Genomic DNA, 26,997 nt, shown 5'->3' with positions numbered 1-26,997 from the left:
AACCGCCTTCCTTCCAAGACGCACAAACCTTACCTCTTAAGTTTTCAAGTTCCAAGGTCTAGAAACCGGAAATTCCAAAGCCGTGCGTCACTAACCCGTGATAGTGACCCTAATTACTGCTTAGTGGAACGAGCGTGCCTGTTGACTTAAACTCTCAGAGGAGAGCAGGGATTTTCAAGTATTTTGGTAATGAATGTTATAATGTTTTGAAATTAGGTTTTATCCAGGTAAGACAAACATCTAAGATGCAAAGCTAGTATGACTTTTCTTTTCTCCGTAATTAACCATGTTAGGCCTGATCCTTCAAGCCTTCAGGAAACTCTCAGATGCATTTGAAAAGCAATATTAACTTCCCATCAAGCCTAAAGCACCTGCTCTGCACGAGGCATGTCTGCTGTCCTTCCAACTAGTTTTTGTTCAAAAAGCAGCACTTTCTGCTTCCTGCTAGGTTAGTAGTCTTTCTTGAGGAGAGCAAGAAAACCATAGACAATTCAGGAACTTGACAACTTTAGGAGAATAAGCCCATCAAGCTTTGATTGGGTTTATCGAGGAAAGAGGCAAGTAAAAAAAAAAAAAAAAGGAAAGTTCTGGAATGCCGGTGCCTCTTATTACACAGTTCAGAAAGAATAATTTATACTTAGAACATTTCAGGTCCCCCCTGGCTTTTAAGCATCTGAAGTCCTCTCATCTCTCTCTGCAGACAGAGCACACTCCTCCTTACGACGTGGTTCCTTCTATGCGACCAGTGGTCTTGGTGGGCCCTTCTCTGAAGGGGTACGAGGTAGGTGTCTGCCCTCTGGAGTGCACTACACTTGACATTCGCATGCTGACTTGCTTTGTGGTTCCGCCTCCCTCTTGAATTTCAAGCTTAAAGAGCTTGCAGCAGCGAGACACATTATTTTCCAAGCTGTGGTATATGCTGCTTCCTGTTTTGTTCTGCTTTGTTTTGATGGCTGTTGCTGGGGACCTTTTGCTAAGCTTCAGTTTACTCTGGGGAAACGGTATCAAATGGCGAGCGCCTGAAACCACTTGTGACGTCATCGTCATGTACTGTCACTGAAACATCAGGATAAATTTGGGGAACTTCACCTTTTTCATTGTGCTTGTATCAGAACTCAGCCATGGGAGAATGGGGCAGTCTCACATGTGCTCTATCCAAATGGGATAAACAGTCTTGGGGATGAAATGGTTTTGTTGTAATTAGTAATATTTTTGCTGTATCTTAACGTATTGCTTGCTCAATTGCAGGTCACGGATATGATGCAGAAAGCGTTGTTTGACTTTTTAAAACACAGATTTGAAGGGCGGTGAGTATTCCCCAAATCCTGGATTTTGTGGATTTCTCCGTGAAGATGGCAAAACCCGGGTGGGACAGGGCATGTGATCACAAAAGAAAACTACCCTCTGCAGTCTGTATGGCGATGGGCAGTGAGTTTCATCCAGTTCTGTCGAATTCAGTAAATATTTGTTGTGTTTGCTCAGTATATCCTCAACCCTGGATAAGGCAGCGTTCTCTTCCTGCACCTGTGTCTAAGCTGAACTTGGCCACATTCCTGTTGACCTGTCTCACCCTAAATTCATGATTAGCTGGCTCTTAGGGCCGCCCAGCAATAATACTCACTATCTCTCTTCTATTCACTTTTCTACTCTTCAAGACTTCCATACCATCTCCTCCCTCAGCAATCCCCCAAACTCCTCCTCATCCCTCTTGCCGATGAACATGCTTCCTCTTTCACAGAGACAATAGAGGTAAACAAATGGAGGAGAACTTCCAAGAATTCTCCCCACCACATCGAGCCCAGCTTCAGTGTTTGCCTGAGTGTCCTGCTTTTTTTCCCTTTCACTGTGTTCCTAGCAATGGCCAACCCACCCACTTGGGCTCTGGATCCCATTCCCCATCCCGACACAGCTATAGAATCCTTTCCCTTCTCATCACTGCTTCTCATTCTAATGGAAACTCCATCAGCGTTAAAGGATGCGGTTATTTCTCCCTTCAGTGGAAGTTTGAACCATATTCCCCTCCAGCTAGCCCATTTTTCTCCTTTTCTTTACAGCAAATCTCCTTCAACACATAGTACATCCTTGTTCTCCTCTCATACTGAAATGTACTCCAGTTAACGCATCCGTCACTCAACCAAAACTAGCCATGTCCGATCATCAGTGACCTTCACGTTGCTTAAATCCAGGGATGAAGCCTCAGCGCTCCTGTTAATTGGCGTGTTGGACGGCTTCTTCCTCTTTTAACTACTTTATGTGCTTGCTTTCTACAAGCACACTTTTCTGGGTTTTCTCTTACCTCACTTTGTCTCCTTTTTCTCCTTGGCTGGTTCTTCCTCATCGACTAGACACCTTGGAGCACCCAGGACCAAGTCCTTTGTTCTTCTCTCTTCTGGTTGCATTCATTCCGCGAGAGATTTCATTTGATGTGTCACTTGTAAATAGCATTCCTTCGTGGGTCCGTCCTCTGAATTCCAGATCCTTGTATCCAACTGCCTGTTCAGTAAATAGACTTCTCAGATGGAACCTCCCAGCTCCCCTCCAAACCTGCTCCTCTCCTAGTAGCTCATGCCTCATGTACACCTGCTTCATCTTTCAGACCCAAGACCCATCCACCCCGAATCACCGAGTCATTCTTGACTGCCCTTTTTCTCTTATATCCCACATCCAACTACCATTGTGTGTTTCTTCAAAATATATCAAGAACCAAACGACTTCTCGCACATCCTCTGCTGTCCTTTTGGCCTAAGACACCAGCACTTCTTCCTGCATCACGTCATGAATAGCCTCGTAACTTGTATCTTTGCTTCCGTCCTCGCTTCCTTGATCTCTCGTCTCAATTCTGCCGGCTGCACAACTCTGTTAAACTGTGAGTGTGTCTCATCCCTGCTTTGTTCAGATCCAACCAGTGACTTCTCTTTTTACTCAGCATAAAAATTGAAGTCCCTACGGTGGCCTTTAAGAACCTCTCCGGTCAGACCATCCACACTCCCCCACCCCCTCCTTACTTCCGACTTCATCTCTTACACTCTCCCACTTGCTCATTCTGTTCCTGCCACACTGACTTCCTAGTGGTTCCATGAGTGTTCCAGACAGCCTGGTATATGCCCACCTCAGGGCCTTTGCATTTGCAGTTACCTGTGCAAGAAAGATGTTTCCATCAGATACTGTCCTTGATGTAGGTGCACACAAATACACACTACACCACACACACACACACACACACACACACACACACACATTCTCTCTCTCCCGTCCTTGACTTTTTCCATAACTCTTTTATATATTCTATTAATGAACTTTGTTGTCATTCTCCCACAGTCAGAATGTAAACTCCATGAGGGCAGATTTTTTTGCATTTTTTTTTCTATCTGCTTTGTAAACTCTTGTGTTCTCAATGCCTGGAACTGTGCTCAGTGGAACAATACGTGGGTGAGGCTGAATGAACGTCTCCCATGTGCGCCTCCAGCTAAAGAAATGGAGAGATGGGGAAGCCACTCACTGTATTTGTGGGCCTCTGGTGTCAACCATCAATGGAAACCTTGAGCGGTAAACTACAAAGTAAAGGAATGGGCAGCTCAGCCCCTAAGGTGCACATGGCGTAAAGGGAGGAAGGACGGACACTGACAGGGATGTTACCATCTAAGAAAGGTAGCTAAGATTTCACTCACTTGAATTAGAAAGAGAAAGGTTGGGCCAGTCAATGGGTGTTAAGTGGGTGAAGGAATCGGGCAAGCTCCTTAGAGGTCCTCAAGGCAAGTCTCGAGACAAGGAGCGAGTGGTGAGAGAGCCAGGACTGTATCTCATGTGCCATGTTCATCCACTTGGACATAATCCTTTTCTTCTCTTCCCCTCCCCCTTCAGCTTGCTTCAGCAAATTTTATTGAGCGGACTCTGTGTGCTGGGCATTGTGAAGAAAAAAGGCAAGGGTCTTGGCTTCATGGAGCTTACTTCTAGTTAATTGGAAGGAAACCTTAAGTCAGAGAATCTGGGGACACTGTGGTCAAAGTTAAGCTGGTTCCTGAAGCATCAAAGCTATGATAGGAGTCTAAAATGGAAAGTTCGAAATTTAAGCAAAGGGTAGCATACAGGACTAGTTTATATGTCTGTAGTTTTTTAAAGATTATATATATTTATTTGAGAGGGAGTGTGCACACAAGCAGGGGGAGGAGTTGAGGGGAAGGAGAGGCACAAGCAGACTTCCCACTGCGCAGGAAGCCTGAGGCGGGGCTCGATTCCAGGACCTGAGATCATGACCTGAGCCAAAGGCAGACACTTAACTGACTGAGCCACCCAGGCATCCCTATATTTCTGTATTTTTAATAAGACACATTTGGTGTCTCTATTCTACATTCCTGTCCTTCTCACATCCTAAGGATACAAGTACAATACATAGTATCTGTGGGTTTCAGTGTTCTTTTAAATGTCTAAGTATACTGCTTTCTTCCTTGACCACACCTGCTCCTACAGCCATTTGTAATTTATATCAGCTTTTAGTGGGGGAGCCAAGGCCACACGGGGAAACCTACAGCAGGACAAGGAAAGGACTGAAAGAGACAGGAAAAGAAAGCAGAAATTATGTTTCCAGGTGTAAAAAAGACTATATAAACAAGGCCCACATAATCAAATGTTCCTAATTTGACTTTTTTTTTTTCCATAATTTTATGAAGTATGTTTTAGTTTGTGCCAGGAAAACACAGGGTTTGGCTTGGTCCAAGGCTGTCTGGCACTGGCCACGTGAAAAAGACATACCCCTGATCAGGCTCATTTACCATTCAGTTCTTTATGCTTGACTCTGTCATTTATCCTAATTTGGGGTTGTCTCCTTGAGCATACACACCCAGAAAATTACTAGACAAAGCACTGTGCTTTCCCTGAGTTAACCCACTGCGCTTTCCAAAATGCCAAAGATGGAAAAATGAGATGGCATTTCCTTACTGTTTAAACCTAGTTAAGTTCTGAATTTGGAAGACCGATTCCAGCCATAGGACATGTCTTGGACCCCTGTTTGAAAGTGTTGGCCCATCCAGATTGAATTCATTTAAGAAACAAATGAACAAAATATCTGAATGTTGTCAGTCTACTCTTTCTGGCCAGAAGTAATTTCCACGGCTTTATTAATGCACCTGCCTTGGTTCATTTGACTCAGAGCTCAAGTTCAGCATTCTAGGCTTGAGAGCACCAATTAAAGATCCTCAAAGGAATTAATAGGGCCCATAAGATACACTTAAAAAATCCATGCAAAAATTTTTTAACCCACGGCAAGACATCCAGAGTACCTGAATCATTAAATGTCTTTGGTTCTGGCAGCAGTAGGGGGAGGAACTGATCCAAAGTATCAGGTACTTCCATATACATGTAATTTTCAAAGGGAGAAATGAATTACTCCTTCATTATCTATTAAATAAACTAAATTTATTTTTAAAAATTTAAAGCCCAAGGGGAAGAAAATATGAAAGGAAGTGTTGGTGATAAAAAGATTCTTGACGGGAGTTCTTTTCTGTTCCTAAACCTAGTTAAGTTCATTTGTTGAAGCCCTAGGGAGTTGTCAGAATCGTGATCCTGGCTGTCAGATCAAGGAATAGATGATAAATCATTATCGTCTTTCTCTTGTGTGCAGTAGAGTAGCCCGTTTACAATCAGACCCATCCTAACCAGCTGTGTCATGTAAACAAAGCAACATTCACATTCCCCTTGTAGGACACTGACAGGTAAATTAACAAGGAAATTGAGGATGAGAAGGAAAGCTACCACCAGTGATGAATTCGGTTTCCTCCCCAGAGACTGAAAATGTCAGCTATCAGCACTAAAGTGTCTGGAATGGGAACGGAATTGTAGGGATATGTACACTGCTGAATCTTCTGCGAGGGAATCTTACTGGAAATCAATAATCCTGGGTAACATTACATCACTTTATTTTGTTGTGTAGATAATTTGCTTAGATGTGAGACAACCTCTAAACTGGTGGTTATCTAGCCTGGCTGCACATTAGAATCATCGGCAATACTTTAAAAATAAAACACCAGCCCAACAAGGGCTTGGGTTCCACCTGTGACCAGATGAAACCACATCTCCAAGGCAGGATCTCCTGTAACTGTAAAAGCTGATACGGTGATCTTGATACATACTGTGAGGGTTAAGAACCACCACTCTAGGGGCGCCTGGGTGGCTCAGTGGGTTAATGCCTCTTCCTTCGGCTCAGGTCATGATATCCCAGGGTCCAGGGAGTCTGCTTCCCTCTCTGTCTCTCTCTGCCTGCCTTTCTGCCTACTTGTGATCTCTCTCTCTGTCAAATAAATAAATAAAATCAACAACAACAACAACAACAACAAAAACCCACTACTCTAAACTGTATTGTCCCCAGAATTTTGCTCTTAGGATTTTCAAGGTCTCCTTTTTGGCGGAACCCCAAGTAGTGACAATTCCCAGAGCATAACTGTAGGAGTTGAAATAGTGACCCAACTTCGCACAGCCTACTGAGCTAACACGAGAAGCAGGTCAGTGGATTCTCAGCTGAGCAGTACCACACACAGAAAGGTCCAAGCATGTGGGAGAAGGACGTATTCAGCTGGCTCCATTTCTTAGTATGTATTATGACTCTCTGGATAATATGCCAATGAGCTGTAGTATACACTGTAATGACTCTGTCTTCTGTGTTTTCCTTGAGATAAGTAATATACCTTTCTACGCTTGCTTTAATTTACTTCCTCTGTGTTTGGCATTAATTCAGCCCTGAACCCCCCAGCTGTCAGAACCTCCTCACGGTATCCTGAAATGCATCCTGTTGTCACTCCCCTTTGTCTTCTCGAACCTCTGGGAGCATTCTGGCCATCTCTGGTCTGGACAATTTCTGTCTTTGTTGGGTGCACATTTGTCATTCCAGGACATCCTTCAACATTATTCTTGATATTCCTTTTGCCTTCCTCTTGGGTTGGAGCCCCTTTTCCTTATATCCATTGATCTGGGGCTTTACTCTGTCCTTTCCGTTAACAGCATTCTCTGGTAGTTGCCCTAGAAAAGTACATAACTTTTTGAGGCCCTGAATGTCTAAAAGTGTCTTTCATCAACCCTCCCATTTCACTGACAGTTAAAATGGCTACAGAATTTATTTTTTAAGATTTTATTGATTGATTGATTCATTCCTTCATTCATTTGACAGAGAGCAGAAGTAGGCAGAGAGGCAGGCAGAGAGAGAGAAGCAGGCTCCCTGCTGAGAGGAGCCACTTGATCCCAAGACCCTGAGATCATGACCTGAGCTGAAGGCAGACATTTAACCATCTGAGCTCCATCTGCCCACTAATGGCTATAGAATTTTTTTTTAAGATTTTATTTATTTATTTATTTGACAGAAAGAGATCACAAGTAGATGGAGAGGCAGGCAGAGAGAGACAGAGAGGGAAGCAGGCTCCCCGCTGAGCAGAGAGCCCGATGCGGGGCTCGATCCCAGGACCCCAAGATCATGACCTGAGCCGAAGGTAGCGGCTTAACCCACTGAGCCACCCAGGCGCCCCATGGCTATAGAATTTTGATTGAAATAATTTCCCTTTAGGATTTTGAAAACTTTCTGCCCCATTCTCTTCTGGTTTCCAATGTTGAGAAGAACAGAAGACTTCCATTTCAGACCCTCCGTGTGGGACCTGGATTGATTTTTTTTTTTTTTTTAAGTTTCTCTGCTTTCGTTATTCTCTTTTTTCCTGAAGTTCTTGTGTTATTTGGAAGTTGAACCTCCTGGGTGGTTCTCTCATTTGTATACCTTTTCTTCTGTGTTCTCTGTCTTTGCCTTTTTTGTTTTACCCTTTAGAGTTTCTTAACTTTATGTCCCAGCTCTCTTTTGAATTTTTCTGTCATTTTTGGTTGCCAAAAACTCATTCTGAGTTTCTAAATAGAAATTTGTTACAGTTTCACAGATATAATAATGTCTTAGCTTTCAACTTGAAATACAGTTGACCCTTGAACAATAGGGCTTTGAACTGTGTGGTTCCTCTTCTAGGAGGGTTTTTGTTGTTGTTGTTGTTGTTTTTCCAATAAATATGTTGGAAAATTTGGGGGAGGATTGTAACAATCCTGAAAATCCTGAAAAACCTTGCCATTGAACCACCTAGAAATACTGGAAAATTTAAGAACAACTTATATATTGTTGTAAGAATACAGTGTATAGCATATGTAGGATACAGAATATGTGTTAATAGACTGTTTAGGTGATTAGTAAGGCTTCCAGTCAACAGTAGGCTGCTAGCAATCAAGCCCAAAGCTCATGGTGGATTTTAACTACACAGGAAGCCAGTGCCTCTAACCCACACGTTGTTGCAGGAGTCAGCTGTATTCTTCATTTATTGATTTTTCTGTCTGGGCTCTCATTTCAGAGGTTTTCCTAAGATGCTCAGTGAACACCACAGCGCTCCAATTTAAAAATGGGACATCACGTAATCACTTGGAAATTCCATACTCGTAGGTGAAGTTTGTCAGCTTGGTGCTTCCCTATAGGACAACCTCACCAGGCCATGTCCATAGGAAACCTCCAGGGTTACTATTTTGTAGTCTTCTTCCTTTTGGCCTTTTCCCTCAGGTCAGATGTCCCAGGGAAAGAGCTTCCTTTTTTTTTTTTTTTAAGATTTTATTTATTTGACAGACAGAGATCACAAGTAGGCAGAGGCAGGCAGAGAGAGAGGAGGAAGCAGGCTCCCAGCTGAGCAGAGAGCCCGATGTGGGGCTCGATCTCAGGACCCTGGGATCATGACTTGAGCCAAAGGCAGAGGCTTTAACCCACTGAGCCACCCAGGTGCCCCAAGAGCTTCCATTTTAATCCCTGGGGGATGTAAGCCTGGCTATCAAAATTGTAAGATGGGCAAGAGGCTGAGGGCTCCCCATTTAGAATCCTTTCTTTTCCATCTAGTGGCCCTGTCCTCACTCTGCGTAGGGTCTCCTGGTCACGGGCCCTGCGTGTGATTACCTGTAGAGAATAAACTAGCCATCTTCTATCAAGCATCCCCTGGCAACTTCATGGAATTAGAGGGGAGGTGGAGGGCTCTAACTCGGAAACAGACTTTTCACCAAACCTTTAGTATCCCTTTTACCATTGCCTTCAAAGGTATTGTGAGGGGGGCGCCTGGGTGGCTCAGTGGGTTAAACCGCTGCCTTCGGCTCAGGTCATGATCCCAGGTCCTGGGTTCAAGCCCCACATCGGGCTTTCTGCTCAGCAGGGAGTCTGCTTCCTTCTCTCTCTCTGCCTGCCTCTCTGCTTACTTGTGATTTCTCTCTGTCAAATAAATAAATAAAATCTTAAAAAAAAAAAAGGTATTGTGAGGCTTCTGTTTTACCCCCCAGCTTTTCCTATTGTATATTTGGCTCTCTGTGGTCTATAAGTCATTTTACTGATAACAGTAAATGCTCTCATTTCTACCACACCTAAAAATGCACCCCCCCCCCGCAATAACTTACCACCTGACACGATACCGTCTTCTCCACAGCAGCCATCTTGAGCTTTAGTGATTTTACCAGGTAGTGTTCTTATCTGTTGCCCATCTTTTCCACTAGACTCTTCTCTCTCTGAGGGAAGACCGTGTTTGTCTTGTTCTTATTCATTCTTTGTGCCTATCACAGCACCACACTCCTGACGAAGGGGCTAAGAATACAGGTTTTTGGAAGCCTGGGTTCAAGCCCCAGCTCCCCCTTTTAGACATAGACAGCCTTGGATGAATATTTGGCTCATTTTCTTCATCAGCAAAAGTGGGACTATAAGAAGCCTCTCTGCTAGTGTTGGGGGGATAATTCAGTGAGATATACAGCGTTTAGTACTTGGTAAGCAAACGATAAATGCCGAGTAAGGAGGTGCGGGATAAGCAGAAATGAAGGATTTTCATTTGAAAATACTCTTCAGTCGCTTCTCGGCCTTTTGGCTAAGATCAAGTGAAAATACTGTTCACTATGCATTTCAAACTTAAGTGAGTTTGGGGAATGTATTTCTATCCCCTGGTATTCGGCTAATAACCTCAGAGTCTTCTGTTGCGTGTTCCTCCAACAGGATATCCATCACAAGGGTCACGGCTGACATCTCGCTCGCCAAGCGCTCCGTGTTAAACAATCCCAGCAAGCATGCAATAATAGAAAGATCCAATACAAGGTCAAGCTTAGGTAAGTCTGTGCACTAGACCTGGGCTTAGGCTATTTAAACATTTCTCTCCGGAGGCTGCCAATGAGAAGATCTGACTAGATGGTAATTCCATGTGTCACAGAGCAGAGAAGAAACGGACCCACGTTGCCAGTGGCTACTGCTACAGTCTTAGTGATTTCATGCTATGGAAAGATTTGTTATGATAGTTTCAAGTTAAATATTCCACTGGCTGTCGGGATTAATGTTTTGGTTGTGGTGTTCTTTTATGTTTTTTTGTGTTTTTTTTTCTCCCCAAAGTGAGCTTTGCTGTCTACAGACTAAAAACTCCTGGCTTTGCATTGGTGTTACCATGAGCAAGTTCATGAACTTCTGTAGTGTCTTGTTTCCTCATCTAGACAACAACAACAACAAAAGAGAGAGAATATTAACTACCCTGTAGAATTACTGTGAGGATTAAACACAGTATGTTCTCCATGAAGGCTGGCTATTATCCAAAGACCCTCAGTAATGGGATTGTAGCAGGGATGACATCATTTTCAGGATAGTGTTTGTAAGGGGTTGGGACAGTGTTGAAATAACAAATGAGGTCAATTCCTGGCCATTTCTAATTGAAACCAGTATTTTATTTGTAAAAACAATATAGAGATTTTAGTTAACATATCTACAGGGTTATGTTTGGATACTGTTTTTTAATGTCTACTGATTTGTTGAAATGACATCCTTTGCAGCTGTTTCTTCTCTGTGGCACGTGCTTGGAGTCTGACGTTAATTGCAGTTACACAGTAACTTACTGGATCGTTAGGTTTCTGTTATTATAATTTTTTTGAGAATTGTTCGAGATCTTTGATCTTAGTTCATTTTTTTCCCATTTATATGTTAAATATGTAAGTCCATTGGGAGACTGGTCTTTAACATCAACGTTTTTAGCTTACTCTGGAGCATATTATATAAATCATAGAGAAACTAGTACAGTTAAACTTTTTATCTGTTAGTAATGTCTAGAATCCCTCATAAAACTCAGTTTTGTTCCTCACCTAACAAACCCTCCCTGACTACACTTCATTTTGCTTATAGTAACTTCTTTTCTTATTCTTATATTCTGTGACCCGCATTTTCGATGTTCACGGAAATTGTTAGAAAACGCTCCCTTCAGTGACTCACCTCCTTAACAATGTCAGTTGTTTACACTCGTATGGTAATCAGTGGCATAGATTTGTTTGAATTTTAAGGCCTTTTATAACTACCAGCTATATATTATTTTTAAAGGACTGTTCCACTTCATGTATTTTATTGAGCATATACTAGACACCGACTGGGAGTACAAAGATGAATTAGATGAAGGCACTGCCCCCAAGGAGCTGGGTGTAGCCGTAAGGCAGAGAAGTTAAGGACCCATTGGAGTAGAAGGTGGTGAGCACAGTTGGAGTGCATGGAACTGGTTGCCAGAGAGGGTGCAGGCCCCTGAGGAAGGTTTTTGCAAGGAGCTAAGCCTGAGCTGTCTTGAAGCCCCACAGAGTTTAGGCAAGACAAAAAGGAAAGAGGTAGAGAGGGCGAAAGGCACTTAAAACTGAGTAACAAGAAGCTTCTAGAAAACATAGGTTCTTTACCTGAGCTGTGAGTGTATGGTTTAAACCAGAGGGTGAAGGCAGATGACGCCAGAGGCAGAGGAGAGATATTAAGGAATTCAGAGCTTATCCTTAAGGCTATTATAGAGCCAAGGATAGATTTTAGGCATGTATTCGTCCATTTAACAAATACTTGAGTACCAGCCATATACTAGGCATTATTGTAAGTGTTGGGGACAGAGAAGTAAAGGACACTACGTCCTCACTCTCATAGTTTTTGTTTCATAGGGAGCACATGGACAAAAGCTAATATATGTAGATGTAGAGTCAGTGGTTAAGGAATCTGGGAAGAAAAAGCAGGCTAAGGGGTAGAGAGTAAACTGAGAAGAGTGTGATTTTACATGGGGAAGATGGGAGCCTCTTTGAGGAAAAGACGTTGTAGCAGAATTTTTTGTGAATTCTTTAGCCTTACAGCTACCCGTGAAAAGACTGTTTCGGGCAGAGGGAACTGAAGGTGCAAAGGCCCTGTGGCAGGAATATGTGTGATACATTTTAGGACTAGTGAGGAAGCCAGTGTTAACAGATGTGGAATGACAAGGGGGAACCAGGAGGTCAGAGAGATTGTGCCTGATCATCTAGAACTTTATAGGGCTTTTATAGTGGATGTGGTAGAGAGGTGTAGGAAAGCAGACCCTATGACACAATAGGATTTGTGTTTTAGAACGATCGCTGACAGCACTGTGAAGAAATGCATGGAAAGGAGAGAGAGCCAAGTCAGGGAAAAAGTCGGACTCTGTTAAAGCAGATTCGGGGAAAAACAATGTACTCGGGGCAGAAACTAATAAAACCAGTGCCTTGAGGAGAATCTCTGTCTCAGTGGGCTGGAGATGGGACAAGAATTGGACAGGGAGGTCAATTCGTAGGCTGATTTCATCCCTCAGGGTAGAGGTTCAGAGAGGACTGAAATAAGACAGTGGCACAGGGAATGAGTAGAATGAAAGGAATCCAGAGATAAGAGAGTCCAGTATTGGCAATCTGGAACATGAAGAAACCAACTCCAACATGATCTCTAAGGTTTTCCTTTCAGGAGTCAGGTCATTGATGGCGTTATTCTGGGGAGAAGGGATTGAAGATGAGGAGCTAGAAGGAGTAGACCGGGCAGGGGGATAAGGAAGATACTGGCTGCATTTGTGCACAAGTTGAATTCGCAGCATTTTGGCTCACCCAGATACCCAGCAGGCCATACCCAGTATGTACAGACCTGGGACTTGGCACCGAGGACAGGACTTAAGATGCAGTCAGTTCTCAATATTCACAGTAGTTATGTTCTCTAAAGTCTCCGTGAATACTGAACTAGCAAATATGGAGTCTGCTACTAGGGAAAAACAGTGGGGAGGTTTCTCTGTAAGTGTGAGAACTTGTTTTTGTTTTTAAGATTTCATTTATGTATTTGACAGAGAGGTCACAAGTCGGCAGAGAGGCAGGCAGAGGGAGAGAAAGCAGGCTCCCCGCTGAGCAGAGAGCCCCATGCAGGGCTGGATCCCAGGATCCTGGGATCATGACCTGAGCCGAAGGCAGAGGCTTAACACAATGAGCCACTCAGGCGCCGCAAGGACTTGTATTTTTTATAGCAGCCCCAGGAAACAGGTCATGATAACAGACAGGAGAATGGTCAGGTGATACCCCTTCTGTGTCAGTAACACACTGAATAATAAGTTACACGTGTTTTGTGGACTCCACTATATAGGAAACATGTTTATGATCTAACAGTACAAGACTGATACTTGAACTCTCCAGGAATGTATGTATATGTGGGTATGTTATACCTTAAGATTCTTCTACATTTAGTAGAGGTTAAATATGAGAAGATCTACCTCAAATCTAACAAAGGAGATCAGTTTTAGCATTTACATCTTTTACAAAAGGATGAAAGATCCAGTACAGTGAAGATGAATTTGATAGGTAAAAATTTGCTTTAGAAAACTTCTGTTACATAAACAAAAGTAGAGTATGTTGCCTTTGGAGTTCATTTTGCTGATGTACCACTGTATGATAGAAAGGAAAAGAAAACCCTGAAAAATGTGAAGCTTTAAGTACATCTTCTGTACTGTTTTGGGTTGGTATGGGACTTTTCTGCATGGACACGTGGCTTTATTTGTACTCATAAGACTCATTCAAGTTCTAACCTTTTGTCTCCTTTGTAATATTGGTCAAGCATCACAATTTAAGATATCTACATTAGCTATTCCAATGGTAAGGAATGCAAATAAAGAACATTACAGTCTTCGAAATAAAAATATTACTTGAATGTTAATAGTTATGGGGGTGGGTACCCAGTTGATTGCCAATTCCAAGTTCAAACTTTTAAAAACAATATATTTAGATAATGATAGTACTGCTTTCTAAGAGGAGTCACCTTGGAGTTTCTCAAACTGCACAACTTCTTCAGAAGCATGGTTTGGTTTTACCCCAAGCACCTTCCCAGAGACAACTCAATTTAGGCAAATATGGTACATCCTTGCACATGTTTGTACTCACAGAGATGTGAGTACAGGGCCTGTGTGTACCCCGTGAGAGCAAAAACCGTGTGCTGAAGGTGGGAAAATAGTGAGCAAATATACAAGAGTTAAGGAAGCAAAGGTGGGTTTAGTTGTGCACATGTCAACAGTTGCAGCTGATGGAATGCAGGGAGTAAGGAAAGGCATTCACCTTGTGTGTTAGCAACCCAGGTGGAGAGATCACAGCGTTGCCAACCTGGTAAATATTCTTAACCCAAGTGAAGAGCTACCTTAGGTCATTTATTTTGTCACGTATTCTGTGATGGAACTGTTCGCTCTGAACTGTTGTGCTGGATGCATGAAGCAACACATAGGATAAAATCCCGTACAGCTCAACAGACATACCTGCGGGGAGTACAGGAGAACTGGAGAAATCTGAAGAGGATTGGTGGGTCATAGTAATATTTTGGTTGTGATATTGCATGATGGTTTTGCAAGAGGTTTCCTTTGGGGAAAACTGGGTAAATGGTACAAGGGCTCTCTGTGTTTTTCTTACAATGCATGTGAATGTATAATTATCTCAAGTTTCAACTAAGCAGAGTTCATCACTTGGGTTATAGCACCAGGGACTTTAGAACCGGGATGGCAAAGTTGAGAGCGTTCGGTTCCGTGGTTCTTGAAGTGTGTTCTCCAGATGAACAGCGTCAGCATCATGGGCCATTAGTTAGGGATGACTGTTCTAAGACCTTAGCCCGACCTACTGCATCAGAAACTCTAGAGGTGGGGCCCTATAGCCTGTTTGAACAAGCCCGCCACGTGATTCCACTAGCTGGCAAAATGTGAGGACAACCAGCCTCGTTCAGGCCCGTCACTGTATAGCAAAGAATCTAAGAGCCAGGGGCGTGTGGGTGGCTCAGTTGCTTAAGCAGCTACTTTGGCTCAGGTCAGGATCCCAGGGTCCTAGGATGGAGTCCCATGGCAGGCTCCATGTTCAGCGGGTATCTACTGCTCCCGCTCCCTCTACCCCTACCCCTATTTGCGTACGTGTTCTCTCTTTCTTAAATCTTAAAAAAAAAAAAAAAATCTGAGAACCACAGGAAATGAATAGCTCTGTGTAGTTACACTTTATACTAAGGTGTAAAACGAAGGCTAGACACTGGGGGTCTTGACTAGCAGTCCAGATATTTTTCCCAGGAGGCAGTGCCATCTGGCAGTGATACCGATTGCATGTACTTGACCATCTGCCTTCTCTTGGGAAGAACGGAGAGTAAAGGGCTGATGATAGAAAGCTACGAAATTAGCCTTGCAGATGAACGTGAAATTTATGTGACTAGTTGATCTTTTGAATCTAATTTCTTTCCTCCTTTTGACCTATTGCCAGTGTAGCTGTCTTGAGACATTAGCACACTCTTTATTCCACAACACATTGATGCCCCAGCTCCAGCACTCTCTCTACCCAAAGGAGTAGCTTACGTTGTCTACATACATTTTGGTAGTCAAATTCGTTATTTAGTTGGCTCATTCTTTCAACAGAATCTGAGTGCCAACTATGTACCAGGCACTGTACTGTGAGGGAAGGAAGAGAACTCATTATGTATTGCTCTGTCGTTTCACTGCCTGCTGGGAACATTTTCAATCCTGTCATTGAAATTCAGTGGGATAAATTGTTAATAGAAGTAGGTACAAAGCAATACAGTTGACCCCTGAATGATGGGGGTTTGAGGCACCAAGCCCCACACTGAAAATCTAGGTAGAACTTCTGACTCCCCAAAAACTGGACTACGAATAGCCTACCGCTGTCCCTCAGCCTTACTGATAACATGAACAGTTGATAAGCACATATTTTGTATGTTAGATACACTGTATAGTGCCTTCTCAGAATAAAGTAAGCTACAGAAGAAAATATTACCGAAATCCTAAGAGAAAATATATTGACAGTGCTTGAAAAGCACTTACTGAAAAAGATCTTATTGATCTTTTTTTGAAAAGATCTGCTTATTGAAAAGATCTGCATCTAAGGGACCCGCAGCGTTCAAAGCCACATTTGTTGCTCAAGAGTCAACTGTACTTGACTCTTGACATTCATTACTTACTAGGGGTCAGACACTGTAATTAGGAACATAGGCAGAACTTACTGAGCTTGGGGAAAGGAAAAAGAGGCGGCTTTAGAGATTTTCTTTTTGGGGACAAATAAGGCACTTGTCAGAATTAGTTTTCTGCTTAGTGATTATGAAAATGGCACTGCAGTTATCATTCAGTAACTAGATACTAGAATAATATCACAGTTTCGTTACTAACCAACCATTTAGATATTCCTATAGCACAATGAAAGTAACAATCTCCTCATTTTGTTTTTATTTCGAAGTTTTGTTCAGTTGCAGAAACTTCTACACAAGGTAACTTTCTCTTCTTTCTTGTCTTGGAGAAAACATTATGATTGTTCCTGAGTGTTGTTTTTAGGTGTCAGATATAAATTTTCATTTTACCGGCGCCAGTTTTAACTCCATGGGTATGAGAGACGGAGGATATGGACAGATGAGTTAGGCCTGCCCATTTCAAGATGCAGAGTGTGTGAATCCTTTCACTGGGTAGGATGACTCTGATGGACCAAAATGACTTGAAGACCATTTTTCAATTTCAGGAAAGCATGCCAAGGAAGTCTTTGGCATTTTTTTTTTTTGAAATAAATTCTAAGTGTGATGGACTCTGTCAAAGGGAAATCTCTAGTACCAGATATATTGCTTGCCTCTCTCCCTTTTTTTTTATTGAAGTGTAATTAACATGCAGTGTTATATTGGTTTCAGATGTACAATATAATGACTCAACCGATATATACATTTCTCAGTGCTCATCAGGATATGCATACTCTTAATCCCCCTTATGTTTCAGACTTTCCTCCACCTCACTCCCCTCTGGCAACCACCAGTTTGTTCTGTGTATTTATAAGTCTTTTGGGGGGGGGGGCGGTCTCTTTCTTTGCTCCTGTTTCTTAAATTCCATGTAAGTGAAATCCTATGCTATTTGTCTTCCTCTCATTCCACCTAGTGTTAAATCCATGTTGTTGCAAATGGCGAGATCTCATTTTTCATGGCTAATAGTCCATTCCTTAGAGATGTGCCACAATTTTGTTACCCGTTCATCTATCACTGGACACTTGGGTTGCTTCCATATTATGGCTATTATAAATAATGCTGCAATAATCACAGAGATGCATGTTATCTTTTCAACTTAGTGGTTTTGTTTTCTTTGGGTAAATACCCAGTATGGAATTACTGGATCACAGGTTAATTTTGTTTTTTTAATTTTTTGAGGAAAAATCCATACTGTTTTCTACAAAGGCACCAATGTGGATTCCCAACAACAGTGCCCAATGATTCCCTTTGTTCCGTATCCTCACCAACACTTGTGATTTCTTGCTTTTTTGATACTAGCTTTTCTAACAAGTATGAAGTGATATGTCATTGTGGCTTTGATCTGCATTTCCCTGATGATTATTGATCTCTTCATGTATCTGCTGGCTACCTGTATGTTTTCTTTGGAAAAATGTTTATTCAGTCCTTCTGCCCATTTTTTAAATCAGACAGTTTTCTTGGTATTCAGTTTTCTGAGTTTTATTTTTTGAATATCAGACATGTGATTTGCAAATATTTTCTCGTATTTGATAGGCTGCCTTTTCATTTTGTTGATAATTCCTTTTGCTGTGCAGAAGGTTTTTAGTTTAAGGTAGTCTCATTTGTTGATTTTGGTTTTAGTTGTGTTTTGCTTTTGGTGTCAGATCCAAAAAGTCATCAACAAAACTGATGTCAAGTTGCTTACCACCTATGTTTTCTTCTAGGAGTTCTATGGTTTCAGGTCTTAGATTTAAGTCTTTAATCCATTTTGAATTGATTTTTGTATATGGGGAAAGGTAGTGGTCCCACTTCATTCATTTGCATATGGCTATCCAGTTTTCCCAACACCACTTATTAAAGAGACTATACTTTCCCCACTGTATATTCTTGGCTCCCTGGTCATAAAATAACTGTCTATGCATGGGTTTATTTCTGGGCGCTCTATTCTGTTCTATTGATTTATGTGTCTTTTTTTTTATGCCAATACCACAGTTTTACTATAGTATCATAATATAGTTTGAAATCAGGAAGCATGATGCTTCCAGCTTTATTGTTCTTTCTCAAGATTAAGTTGGCTTGTCAGGGTCTTTTGTGGTTCCACGCAAATTTTAGGATTGTTCTGTTTCCATGATAAAGCCATTTGAATTTTGACAGGGATTGCATTGAATCTATAGATTGCTTTGGGAAGTAGGGAAATATTAATAGTGTTCAAGTCCGTAAGCATGAAATACTCTCTTATCTATTTGTGTTTTCTTCCGTTTCTGTCAGCACTGTCTTGTAGTTTTGAATGTGCAGGCCTTTTGCCCCCTTGGTTACATCTTAGGTATGTTCTTTTTGATGCAGGTGTAAATGCGATTATTTTCTTATTCATTCTGATAGTTTATTTTAGTATGTAGAAACACAGTGTATGTTTATATACCAATTTTGTGTCTTGCAACTTTACTGGATTTATTTATTCTAACAGTTTTTGGTGGAGTCTTTAGGGTTTATAATAATGTCATCTGCAAACAGTAAGAGTTTTACCTTCCTTTCCAATTTGGAGGCCTTTTGTTTTTTGCTTAATTGCTCCAGCTAGGACTTCCAGTAATATGTTGAATGGGGTAAGTTGAGTGGGTAAGAGTAGGTATCCTTGTCTTGTTTCTGATATCTGAGAAAAAGCTTTCAGCCTCACTATTGAGTAGGATGTTAGGTGTAGGCTGATCAAATTACATAACGCTTACAGTAATATTTAGACTGGAACTTGATTGTTGGGGGTCAGTGGCCATGAAGACATTAGTAGGGGACAAAGCCATACAAGTTGATAACTGAAATAAAAATTTAAAGATCAACAGAATATCTAAATAACATTAGTAATGTTTTAGAACACTTATGAAAAATCAGAATATATAATTTTTATTTTTAAAAGTGTTTTTGAAGTAAATTCAGATATATAGGGAAGTAAAAAGTATAACCTCAGATATCCATCACCCACTTTCAATATTCATGGCCAGTCTTTTTTCATTTCAGCCCTCCCCATGCCCTCTGGATTCTTTTGAAGCAAATTCTAAGCATCATATGATTTTACCTGTAAACATTTCAGTATGTATTCTTAAAGATGAGGGACTATTTAAACTACAGTGCCATTATCCTGTATTAACAATACATCCCTAGTACCAGTAGATGTTCAGCCATGTATCATTTCCCAATTGTGATAGTTATTTTTATATGTACATCATTTTATTCATTTATGTATTATAAATATAAATTAATAATTGCTTGAATCAGGATGCTAAGTCCATAGTGATTCATTTGTTCATAGGTCCATGAGTCTTTCCTGTAATTTTTTCTTTCGTTTTAGTGAGCTGTAAGTCGTGTTCCACCAAGTTCACCCTTTTTAGTTGTATATGCACAGTGTTGTGCAAACCATCACCAATATCTAATTCGGGAACAAACCCCATCCATTAGCAGTCCCTCCCCAGTCTCCTGTCCCAGGAAGCCAGGATATTCACTGCTTGGCTTCATGTCTCCACAGATTTATCCATTCTGGATATTTCAACTAAATAGGGTCATACATCATATGGCCTTTGAGTCTGGCTTCTTTCACTTAGCATAATGTGTTCAGGATACATCCATGTTGTAGCAAGTAACATGACTCCATTCTTTTTTGGCTATTATTCTACTATATGTACATACTACCACATGTACTATATTCATGACATGGTTGGGATTTGGGTCGTTTGCACTCTTCAACTGTTGTGATTATTGCTAGGAACATCCGTATACAAATTTTTTGTAAGAGCTTATGTCCTCACTTGTCGTCGATATATACCTAGGAGTGGGATAACTGGGTCACACAGCAATTCTGTTTAACTTTTTGAGGAGCCGCCAAACTGTTTTCCGCAGCAGATGTTCCATTTTGCATTCCTACCAGCAGTGTATGAGGATTTCAATTTTTGCACATCCTCCCCAACAATTCTTTTCATTTTTGAAATTCTATCCATACTAGTGGGTGGGAAGTTGTAATTCATTGTGCTTTCAATTTTTGTTTCCCTAACAACTAATATTTTTTTAACATCTCTTCATGTCTTTATTGGATATTTGTGTATCTTTTTAATAGAAATGTCTATTCAAATGCTTAGCCCATTTTTAATTGGGTTGTCTTTTTTTTTTAATGTTGTTAGCCACCGTATAGTACATAATGAGTCCTTGACGCAGTGTTCAGTGATTCTTTAGTTAAGTATAACACCCAGTGCTCATCATAGCATGTGCCCTCCTCAATACCCATGGCCCTGTTAACCCTCCCCCAACTCTCCTCCCCTCTGAAACCCCCAGATTGTTTCTCAGGGTCCATAGTCTCTAATGGTTCATCTCCCTCTCTGATTTCTCCCCCTTTGGATTTCCCTCCCTTCCCCTATGGTCCTTGTGCTATTGCTTGTGTTCCACCTATGAATGAAACCATATAATTGTCTTTCTCTGTTTAACTTCACTTAACATAATCCCCCTCCAGTTCCATCCATGTCGATGCAGATAGTGGGTATTCATCCTTTGTAATGGCTGAGTAATATTCCATGCTGTATATGGACCACATCTTTATCCATTCATCTGCTGAAGGGCATCTCAGCTCGTTCCACAGTTTGGCTATTGTGGTCTGTAAATTTCTTAATCTGTACTTTTCCATATGTCTTTTTTCCCCCTCCTTATAATTTCTTGCTTGAAGAGATTGGGTCACTTATCCGTATGAAGTTTTCTAACTGCATTATATGGGTGTAGTTTATGTAATTGTCTCTTCTTTGTGTTTCTTGTCAACTGGTAGATCCAGAAGCTTAATCAGATTGCTTTTGGTCTTCCTTTCTGCAAGACTGTCATGAATGGCTTATAACCAAATATTATTTTAAAGCTAGTACTGTAAATGGCTTCAGCCCAGATTGTAAATACATCCAGGTAACTAAAAGGATTCTAGTCATAACATACTGTGAGGAAGAGGAGTAGTGACTTGTCTTTTCGGCAGTAATATACGAGTTGAAATTATCTCCAGCACTCTTCTGCATGGATCTAAATGGCTAAGAGGAATTGGAAGGTATTCTGTAGGTCCAGGAGTCTCATAGAGTCTGCCTTTCATGATGGTAGAGGACACTACAAGCTACATGTTAGGCCTTTATAGATCTGTGCTGCCTCGTACAGTAGCCTCTGGCTATTTAGCTTTTATTTAAGTTTAAAAATTGAGCTTCTCATTCGCTCTAACTACAGTTCAAGTTCTCAGCAGCCACCTGTGCCGAGCAGCTATCATACTGGATGGCACTGACACAGACTATTTCCACCATCACAGAACATTCTGTTGGACAGTCCTGTTTTGTATTCTGGAGGGATCGTGGAGTGGGTGGACTGAACTTTTCTTGGTGTTCAAGCATTTTTTTAGTTAATAGGTTTTTCTATGAATCTTAGAGTTTGGATTTCTGTAGTGCTGCCTCTAATGGAGAACTCCCCTTTTAAAATACGAATACTGCAGGATCACTCATCTGTTGGCAGAAACTGAGGAGAAGTGTGCTTTTGGACAAGTTTGTTACAGATACGATTAACGTCTCTCCTATTTTATGTTGGATTTCAGCTTGTTAATAACCACATCTAGAATATCATATAGAGAAAGTAGACCAATAGGTGACAGTATAAACACAGATCAAGCTGATGCAGTGAAAAGAAATGTGGTGAGAGTTGCTATGGTAACGTGGTCAGAAACAGACAAAGATATTCTTAAGTTTCTATTTTACATCTTTATGAAATGATTTCACAGAGTGAAGTTTTACAGCACAAAGAGTGTTATACTGGAAGCAAATTTTATAGGTGGTTGAGAGAAGAATTCCCTCAATACTAAAGGTTCTGTGGAGAGACCGCTCTTTCCAAAGGATACCCTTTATCACCTCGATTGCCTGTAAACATTAACCTGTTGGCTGCCCTCCTTCCCTTCCTGTTGAAGAAACAGTGTACCATTTTTATTTCAATTTGGTTTAAAAATACTTTCAGTAATTGAACTCTGCTTATCAACCTTCTACAGCGGAAGTTCAGAGTGAAATCGAAAGGATTTTTGAACTTGCAAGAACACTGCAACTGGTAGTCCTTGATGCAGATACCATTAATCATCCAGCTCAACTCAGTAAAACTTCTTTGGCCCCTATTATAGTCTACGTAAAGATTTCTTCTCCTAAGGTAAGCGGGCTGTTCTTATTTGCTCTCTAATCAAACTTCATTACAGTTGTTTATGTTCTGCTTTACAACTGTGGTAAGTTATATCTCTACCCATCATAAAGAGTTTGAAGAGACAGGGTAGTCAAGAGTTTTTAAGATTCATGTAAGCAAAGCATGGTATTAGTTTCATGGCTTAGAACACCGATTCCCAAAATGTGGTCCACGGTGTCCTGGAGGAAGGTTCTGAGAAACTTCTAGAGAGTCCATGAGGTCGAAATTATTTCCATAATACTAAGACACTGTTCTCCTTTTTCACTGTTTTGACATTTGCACTGAGGGTGCAAAAGCAATGGTGGGTAAAACTGCTAGTGTCCGTGAACGGGGACTGGTAACAGATGGTGCTCACGGTCCAAAAAAACCTAACACCACCCAGTTTCAGTTAAGTATGTCTTGACAAAGTAGTAGCATTTATTAATGTTACTAATTTTTGACTCTTAAATACACAGCTTTTCAATATTCTGTGTAATGAAACTTGAATAGCTGAAACACTTTATCAGTCATCTTGAGGACACACAGTGACTATTCAAGTTATAAACTCAAGCAGCCTCTTTTTTCACAGAACACCATTTTTATTTGAATGAACAACTGACATACTATGTTTATAAGACTTGGTTTTTTGGCGATATTTTCCCATTTGTCACCAGTGATAAAACTGGAGCTTTCAAACAAAAATTGAAATTTCAGAAAATTTGTATCTAAGCTTAGCAGCTTTTCAAAAGATAGTCTTTTCTCATGTGATCAGTGGTAACAGCAAATATGTTTTGATATTGTTTAAGAAGTGTGTCAGCATTTGGAAGATCTGAACCATTATTTTCGAAATGATCAATGAAATGATGTTACAAATCATGCACAGTAAAAGATCGATTCACATTTCAAGATAAACCAATGGAATGTAATTTAACAGTAAGAAAAGTTCACTGACACAGTTTAAGCTTTCACATGCAACTAGTCTTAAGAAACTATCACTTGTTGAGTTTAGTGTAACATCAAAGAACACTGTCACAATTCCTGAAAAGGCTACTAAAATACTCTTCCTTTTCTGAATTACCTATCTGTAGAGGGATAGATTTCTTCACATTATTTCAACCAAAACAAGACTCTGTAGCAGGTTAAGAAGCAATTAGAGAAATTGATAAAAAATGTAGGTTTTTTTTTTAAATAAGTAATTTGTTAAAATGTAACCAGCTTATTCATTTTTAAATGAATATTTAACAATGTGTTCAGTTGTAGTTTCTACTGTGGTAAACATTATACTTCACATAAAAACTCTTGGGGTTCTCAATTTTTTTTTAAACATAAAGGAGTCATAAGACAAGAAGATTGGTAACCGCAAGCTCTGAAAGAGAGTAAGCTCCATGCTAGTTATCGTTTTAAAGTCTGCAACTGAGATTTCTGTTAACATGTTAATTTTGCAGCTAACTTACATGTTTTATGGCTCCATCTATTATAAACTATTTGTGCTATACATAAAAAGGCCCTAGAGTGAGTAACAAACCTTGTTCTTTACCTGAATGCAGATATTCTTCTGTTAAATCTTATCTTTCACAGGTTTTACAAAGGTTAATAAAATCTCGAGGGAAATCTCAAGCTAAACACCTCAATGTCCAGATGGTCGCAGCTGATAAACTGGCTCAGTGTCCTCCAGTAAGTCATCTCCATACACGGTAAAATCCACCTGAAGACATTAGCCCTGGTTTTATATTTAGAAAGCAACCGGCCAATAACCGGACAGGAAAACAGGTGTCGGGGGAGAGAATTCTCCCCACTTAGCCATGGTCTTCATTCCCAAGAAGTGAACTGTCCTACCGCCTCCCATGAGCACTTGTCTAGATTATGGCTTAGAAAAAACTCCAGTGCATTTGGTGGTGACCTTGCTTTGTTAATACCTAATTTGTATCTTAAATGAAATGAGATTATGGTTTCAAAATTTGGTTTATAAAGTGGATCTGTTTGGGCTTTGTTATTCGTTCTAATAACTCTTAATAGCTTTCTTAATAATTGAGAAATTGATTTGAGACCACGTTAAAAAATTTTTTTTTTCTAAACAGTTACGTAGCTTCTGATACCTGAACAAATTCCCCTCCTGATCACCGCTTTTTACATATCATGGTTTGAGACAAACGAACACCTCTAGGTTTTCATTTTGATATGCAGTATAGCAGAAGCTATAAGAATTATATTGTTTATTGCTGGGCATATTTTGAAGTTTGGGCCCTGTCAAATCATCAGTGATTTCAGCTTTTGTCTGCCAAATTTCCTGTCCTAATCTTGCCTCAGCAATTTCCACGATTGTTTTTCATAGTCTCTGTGTCAAAACCAGGCCTCTTCCTGTACTGTCCAGATTATATTTTTATTTCTCTACCTCTCTTCTATCCTGTCTAAACAACTGTCATTACACTGAGAATTGCTACAGGTTAAACATCTAGAGTTGTGAGCACTGATCTGAGGCAGACAGACACAGTCTGACTCAACAGGACATTCAGACAATTTGAGAAGGAGCAAGCAGGAGCACACGTGCACATACAAAGGGGTGCGGCCCCTTCATTTGGGGAGTGCCGGGCTGGGGCAAGTGTGTCATCGGCAACGTCTGCCTCTGCAGGAGCTGTTTGATGTGATCCTGGACGAGAACCAGCTCGAGGATGCTTGTGAGCACCTGGCTGACTACCTGGAGGCCTACTGGAAGGCCACCCACCCTCCCAGCAGCCATCTCCCCAACCCGCTCCTTAGTCGTACTTTAGCCACTTCAGCTCTGCCCAGTAGCCCCACTCAAGCCTCTAATTCACAGGTAAGAGAGGCTCTTTCTTAAGCCCTAGAAACTAGGCTGCCTTGGGTCATCTGGCTGGGATCCGAGCCCAGTTACCTAGCACAGCGCCTGTTCCAGAGGGAGCAACTCTGTCCGAACGAGACACCTGCTGAATCATCTACTGTCTTCAGAGCGAGTTGTGTACCTGCAAGAAAAACTCTGTCAACACTATACCACACACATACAGAAACAACTCAGCCCCATGTCCTGTAAGACAAGGATAGCATTCTTCTACACTGTCAGCAGCACAGCCACGGAATCAGACTGCCTGGGCTCGAATTCCTGCTCCAACTCTTACTGGGTGTGTAAGGTTGGAGAAGTTGCTTACCTGCCCCTTGCCGCAGGAAGACTAATGGTAACTGGTCTCGCAGGGCTGCTGCCACATTACTGAATTAGTACCGAAGGCTGTCTTAGGATAGTACTTGCCTCATACTAAATGGTATGTGAGTATCTGACATTTTATTTCTTCCCCAACATCTTAAGCATTTTTAATCTTCCCACAGGTCTTCAAGTAGAGGTAGTGAAATGTACACTTGTGTGTAAAGAAATTTTAGGTACCTGTATCTGATTTGAACGTCAGGAGAACACTTATTAAGGAAAAGAAAGTCTGATCTAACGTAGTACAAGCCTTGTAAATGCCACCGGATGTTATCAAAAGAATTAAGTAACTGAGCAAGGTTAGATTTCATTTTAGAAAGTCCCCAGGGAATAAACCCTTGAAAGGGCAGCCTTGCTCTCGTGACATGTTAGTTCTTACACGGTGACCTTGGCTGACGCCCATGTTGGCTCCCTTCCCCACCAGGGTTCTCAAGGGGATCAGAGGACTGAGCGCTCCGCTCCCGCCCGCTCTGCCTCCCAAGCTGAAGAAGAACCCTGCCCGGAACCCGTCAAGAAACCCCAGCACCGTTCCTCCTCCTCCGCCCAGCATCACAGCCATCGCAGTGGGACGAGCCGAGGCCTCTCCAGGCAGGAGACATTTGACTCAGAAACCCAGGAGAGTAGAGACTCTGCCTATGTGGAGCCGAAGGAAGATTACTCCCACGAACACGTGGACCACTATGCCCCCCACCGTGACCATAACCACCGAGATGAGCCCCACGGGAGCAGTGAGCACAGACACAGGGAGTCTCGGCACCGTTCCAGGGACCTGGATCGAGAGCAGGAGCACAACGAGTGCAACAAACAACGGAGCCGGCATAAATCCAAGGATCGCTATTGTGACAAGGACGGAGAGGGCCTCTCCAAAAAACGGAACGAGGCTGGGGAGTGGAACAGGGATGTTTACATCCGCCAGTGACTTTGGCCCTTTTACGTTTCTTTTTTTTTTTTTTAAGTCTTGTATACCCCCACCCTCAGACTCAATCTCTGGGGTCTACATTGCAGTCATATGTGATCTGTCCTGTATACTTTGTATTGCTGTTGCTCAAATAGCAATAGCATGATAGAGAGTATTAATATACCTTTTTTTTTTCTTTTGTAAGTGCTATATAAATTCGCCTGGTATGGCTGCAGTCCTCCGGTTGCATACTGGACTTCTCAAAAACTGTTTGGGATCGCTGCCACTTGAACAAAATCTGTTGCCATCCAGGTGGCATTAGTATTTTAAGAAACATAGTTGAGGTTTTCAAAAATGTAGTTAATGTATCCAGCAAGCCAGAATTGGCCCAGGTGAAAAGTGGAATTTGATTCTCCA

The 26,997-nt window shown here is 41.4% G+C and overlaps 2 protein-coding genes across 14 annotated transcripts in view; one reads left to right on the top strand and one right to left on the bottom strand.

Annotated features, from left to right (window-relative positions):
• Nucleotides 1-26,736, top strand: part of CACNB2 (calcium voltage-gated channel auxiliary subunit beta 2) — a 378,708-nt gene extending 351,972 nt beyond the window's left edge. For all 12 annotated transcript variants that reach the window (XM_047743559.1, XM_047743562.1, XM_047743557.1 and 9 more), the window contains 7 exons: nucleotides 701-781; nucleotides 1,249-1,307; nucleotides 10,019-10,128; nucleotides 22,311-22,462; nucleotides 24,050-24,145; nucleotides 25,101-25,286; nucleotides 26,107-26,736. In XM_047743559.1, the coding sequence (XP_047599515.1) occupies nucleotides 701-781; nucleotides 1,249-1,307; nucleotides 10,019-10,128; nucleotides 22,311-22,462; nucleotides 24,050-24,145; nucleotides 25,101-25,286; nucleotides 26,107-26,601 (1,179 nt within the window). In that variant the 3' untranslated portion in view covers nucleotides 26,602-26,736. The remainder of the gene's footprint in view (nucleotides 1-700; nucleotides 782-1,248; nucleotides 1,308-10,018; nucleotides 10,129-22,310; nucleotides 22,463-24,049; nucleotides 24,146-25,100; nucleotides 25,287-26,106) is intronic.
• NSUN6 (NOP2/Sun RNA methyltransferase 6) overlaps nucleotides 18,979-26,997 on the bottom strand; it is a 61,806-nt gene continuing 53,787 nt past the window's right edge. The window contains exon 13 of one of the 2 annotated variants that reach the window (XM_047743573.1): nucleotides 18,979-19,086. The gene's annotated coding sequence lies outside the window, so the exon portion shown is untranslated. Of the gene's footprint in view, nucleotides 19,087-25,283; nucleotides 25,450-26,997 lie in introns of those variants that run through there. The other variant, XM_047743572.1, reaches the window with a different exon arrangement.

The sequence above is a fragment of the Lutra lutra genome, chromosome 8, assembly GCF_902655055.1.
Source record: "Lutra lutra chromosome 8, mLutLut1.2, whole genome shotgun sequence".
Lineage (NCBI taxonomy): Eukaryota > Metazoa > Chordata > Mammalia > Carnivora > Mustelidae > Lutra > Lutra lutra.
Note: the sequence above shows the minus strand (reverse complement) of the source record. Positions and strands in the feature narration are given on the sequence as shown.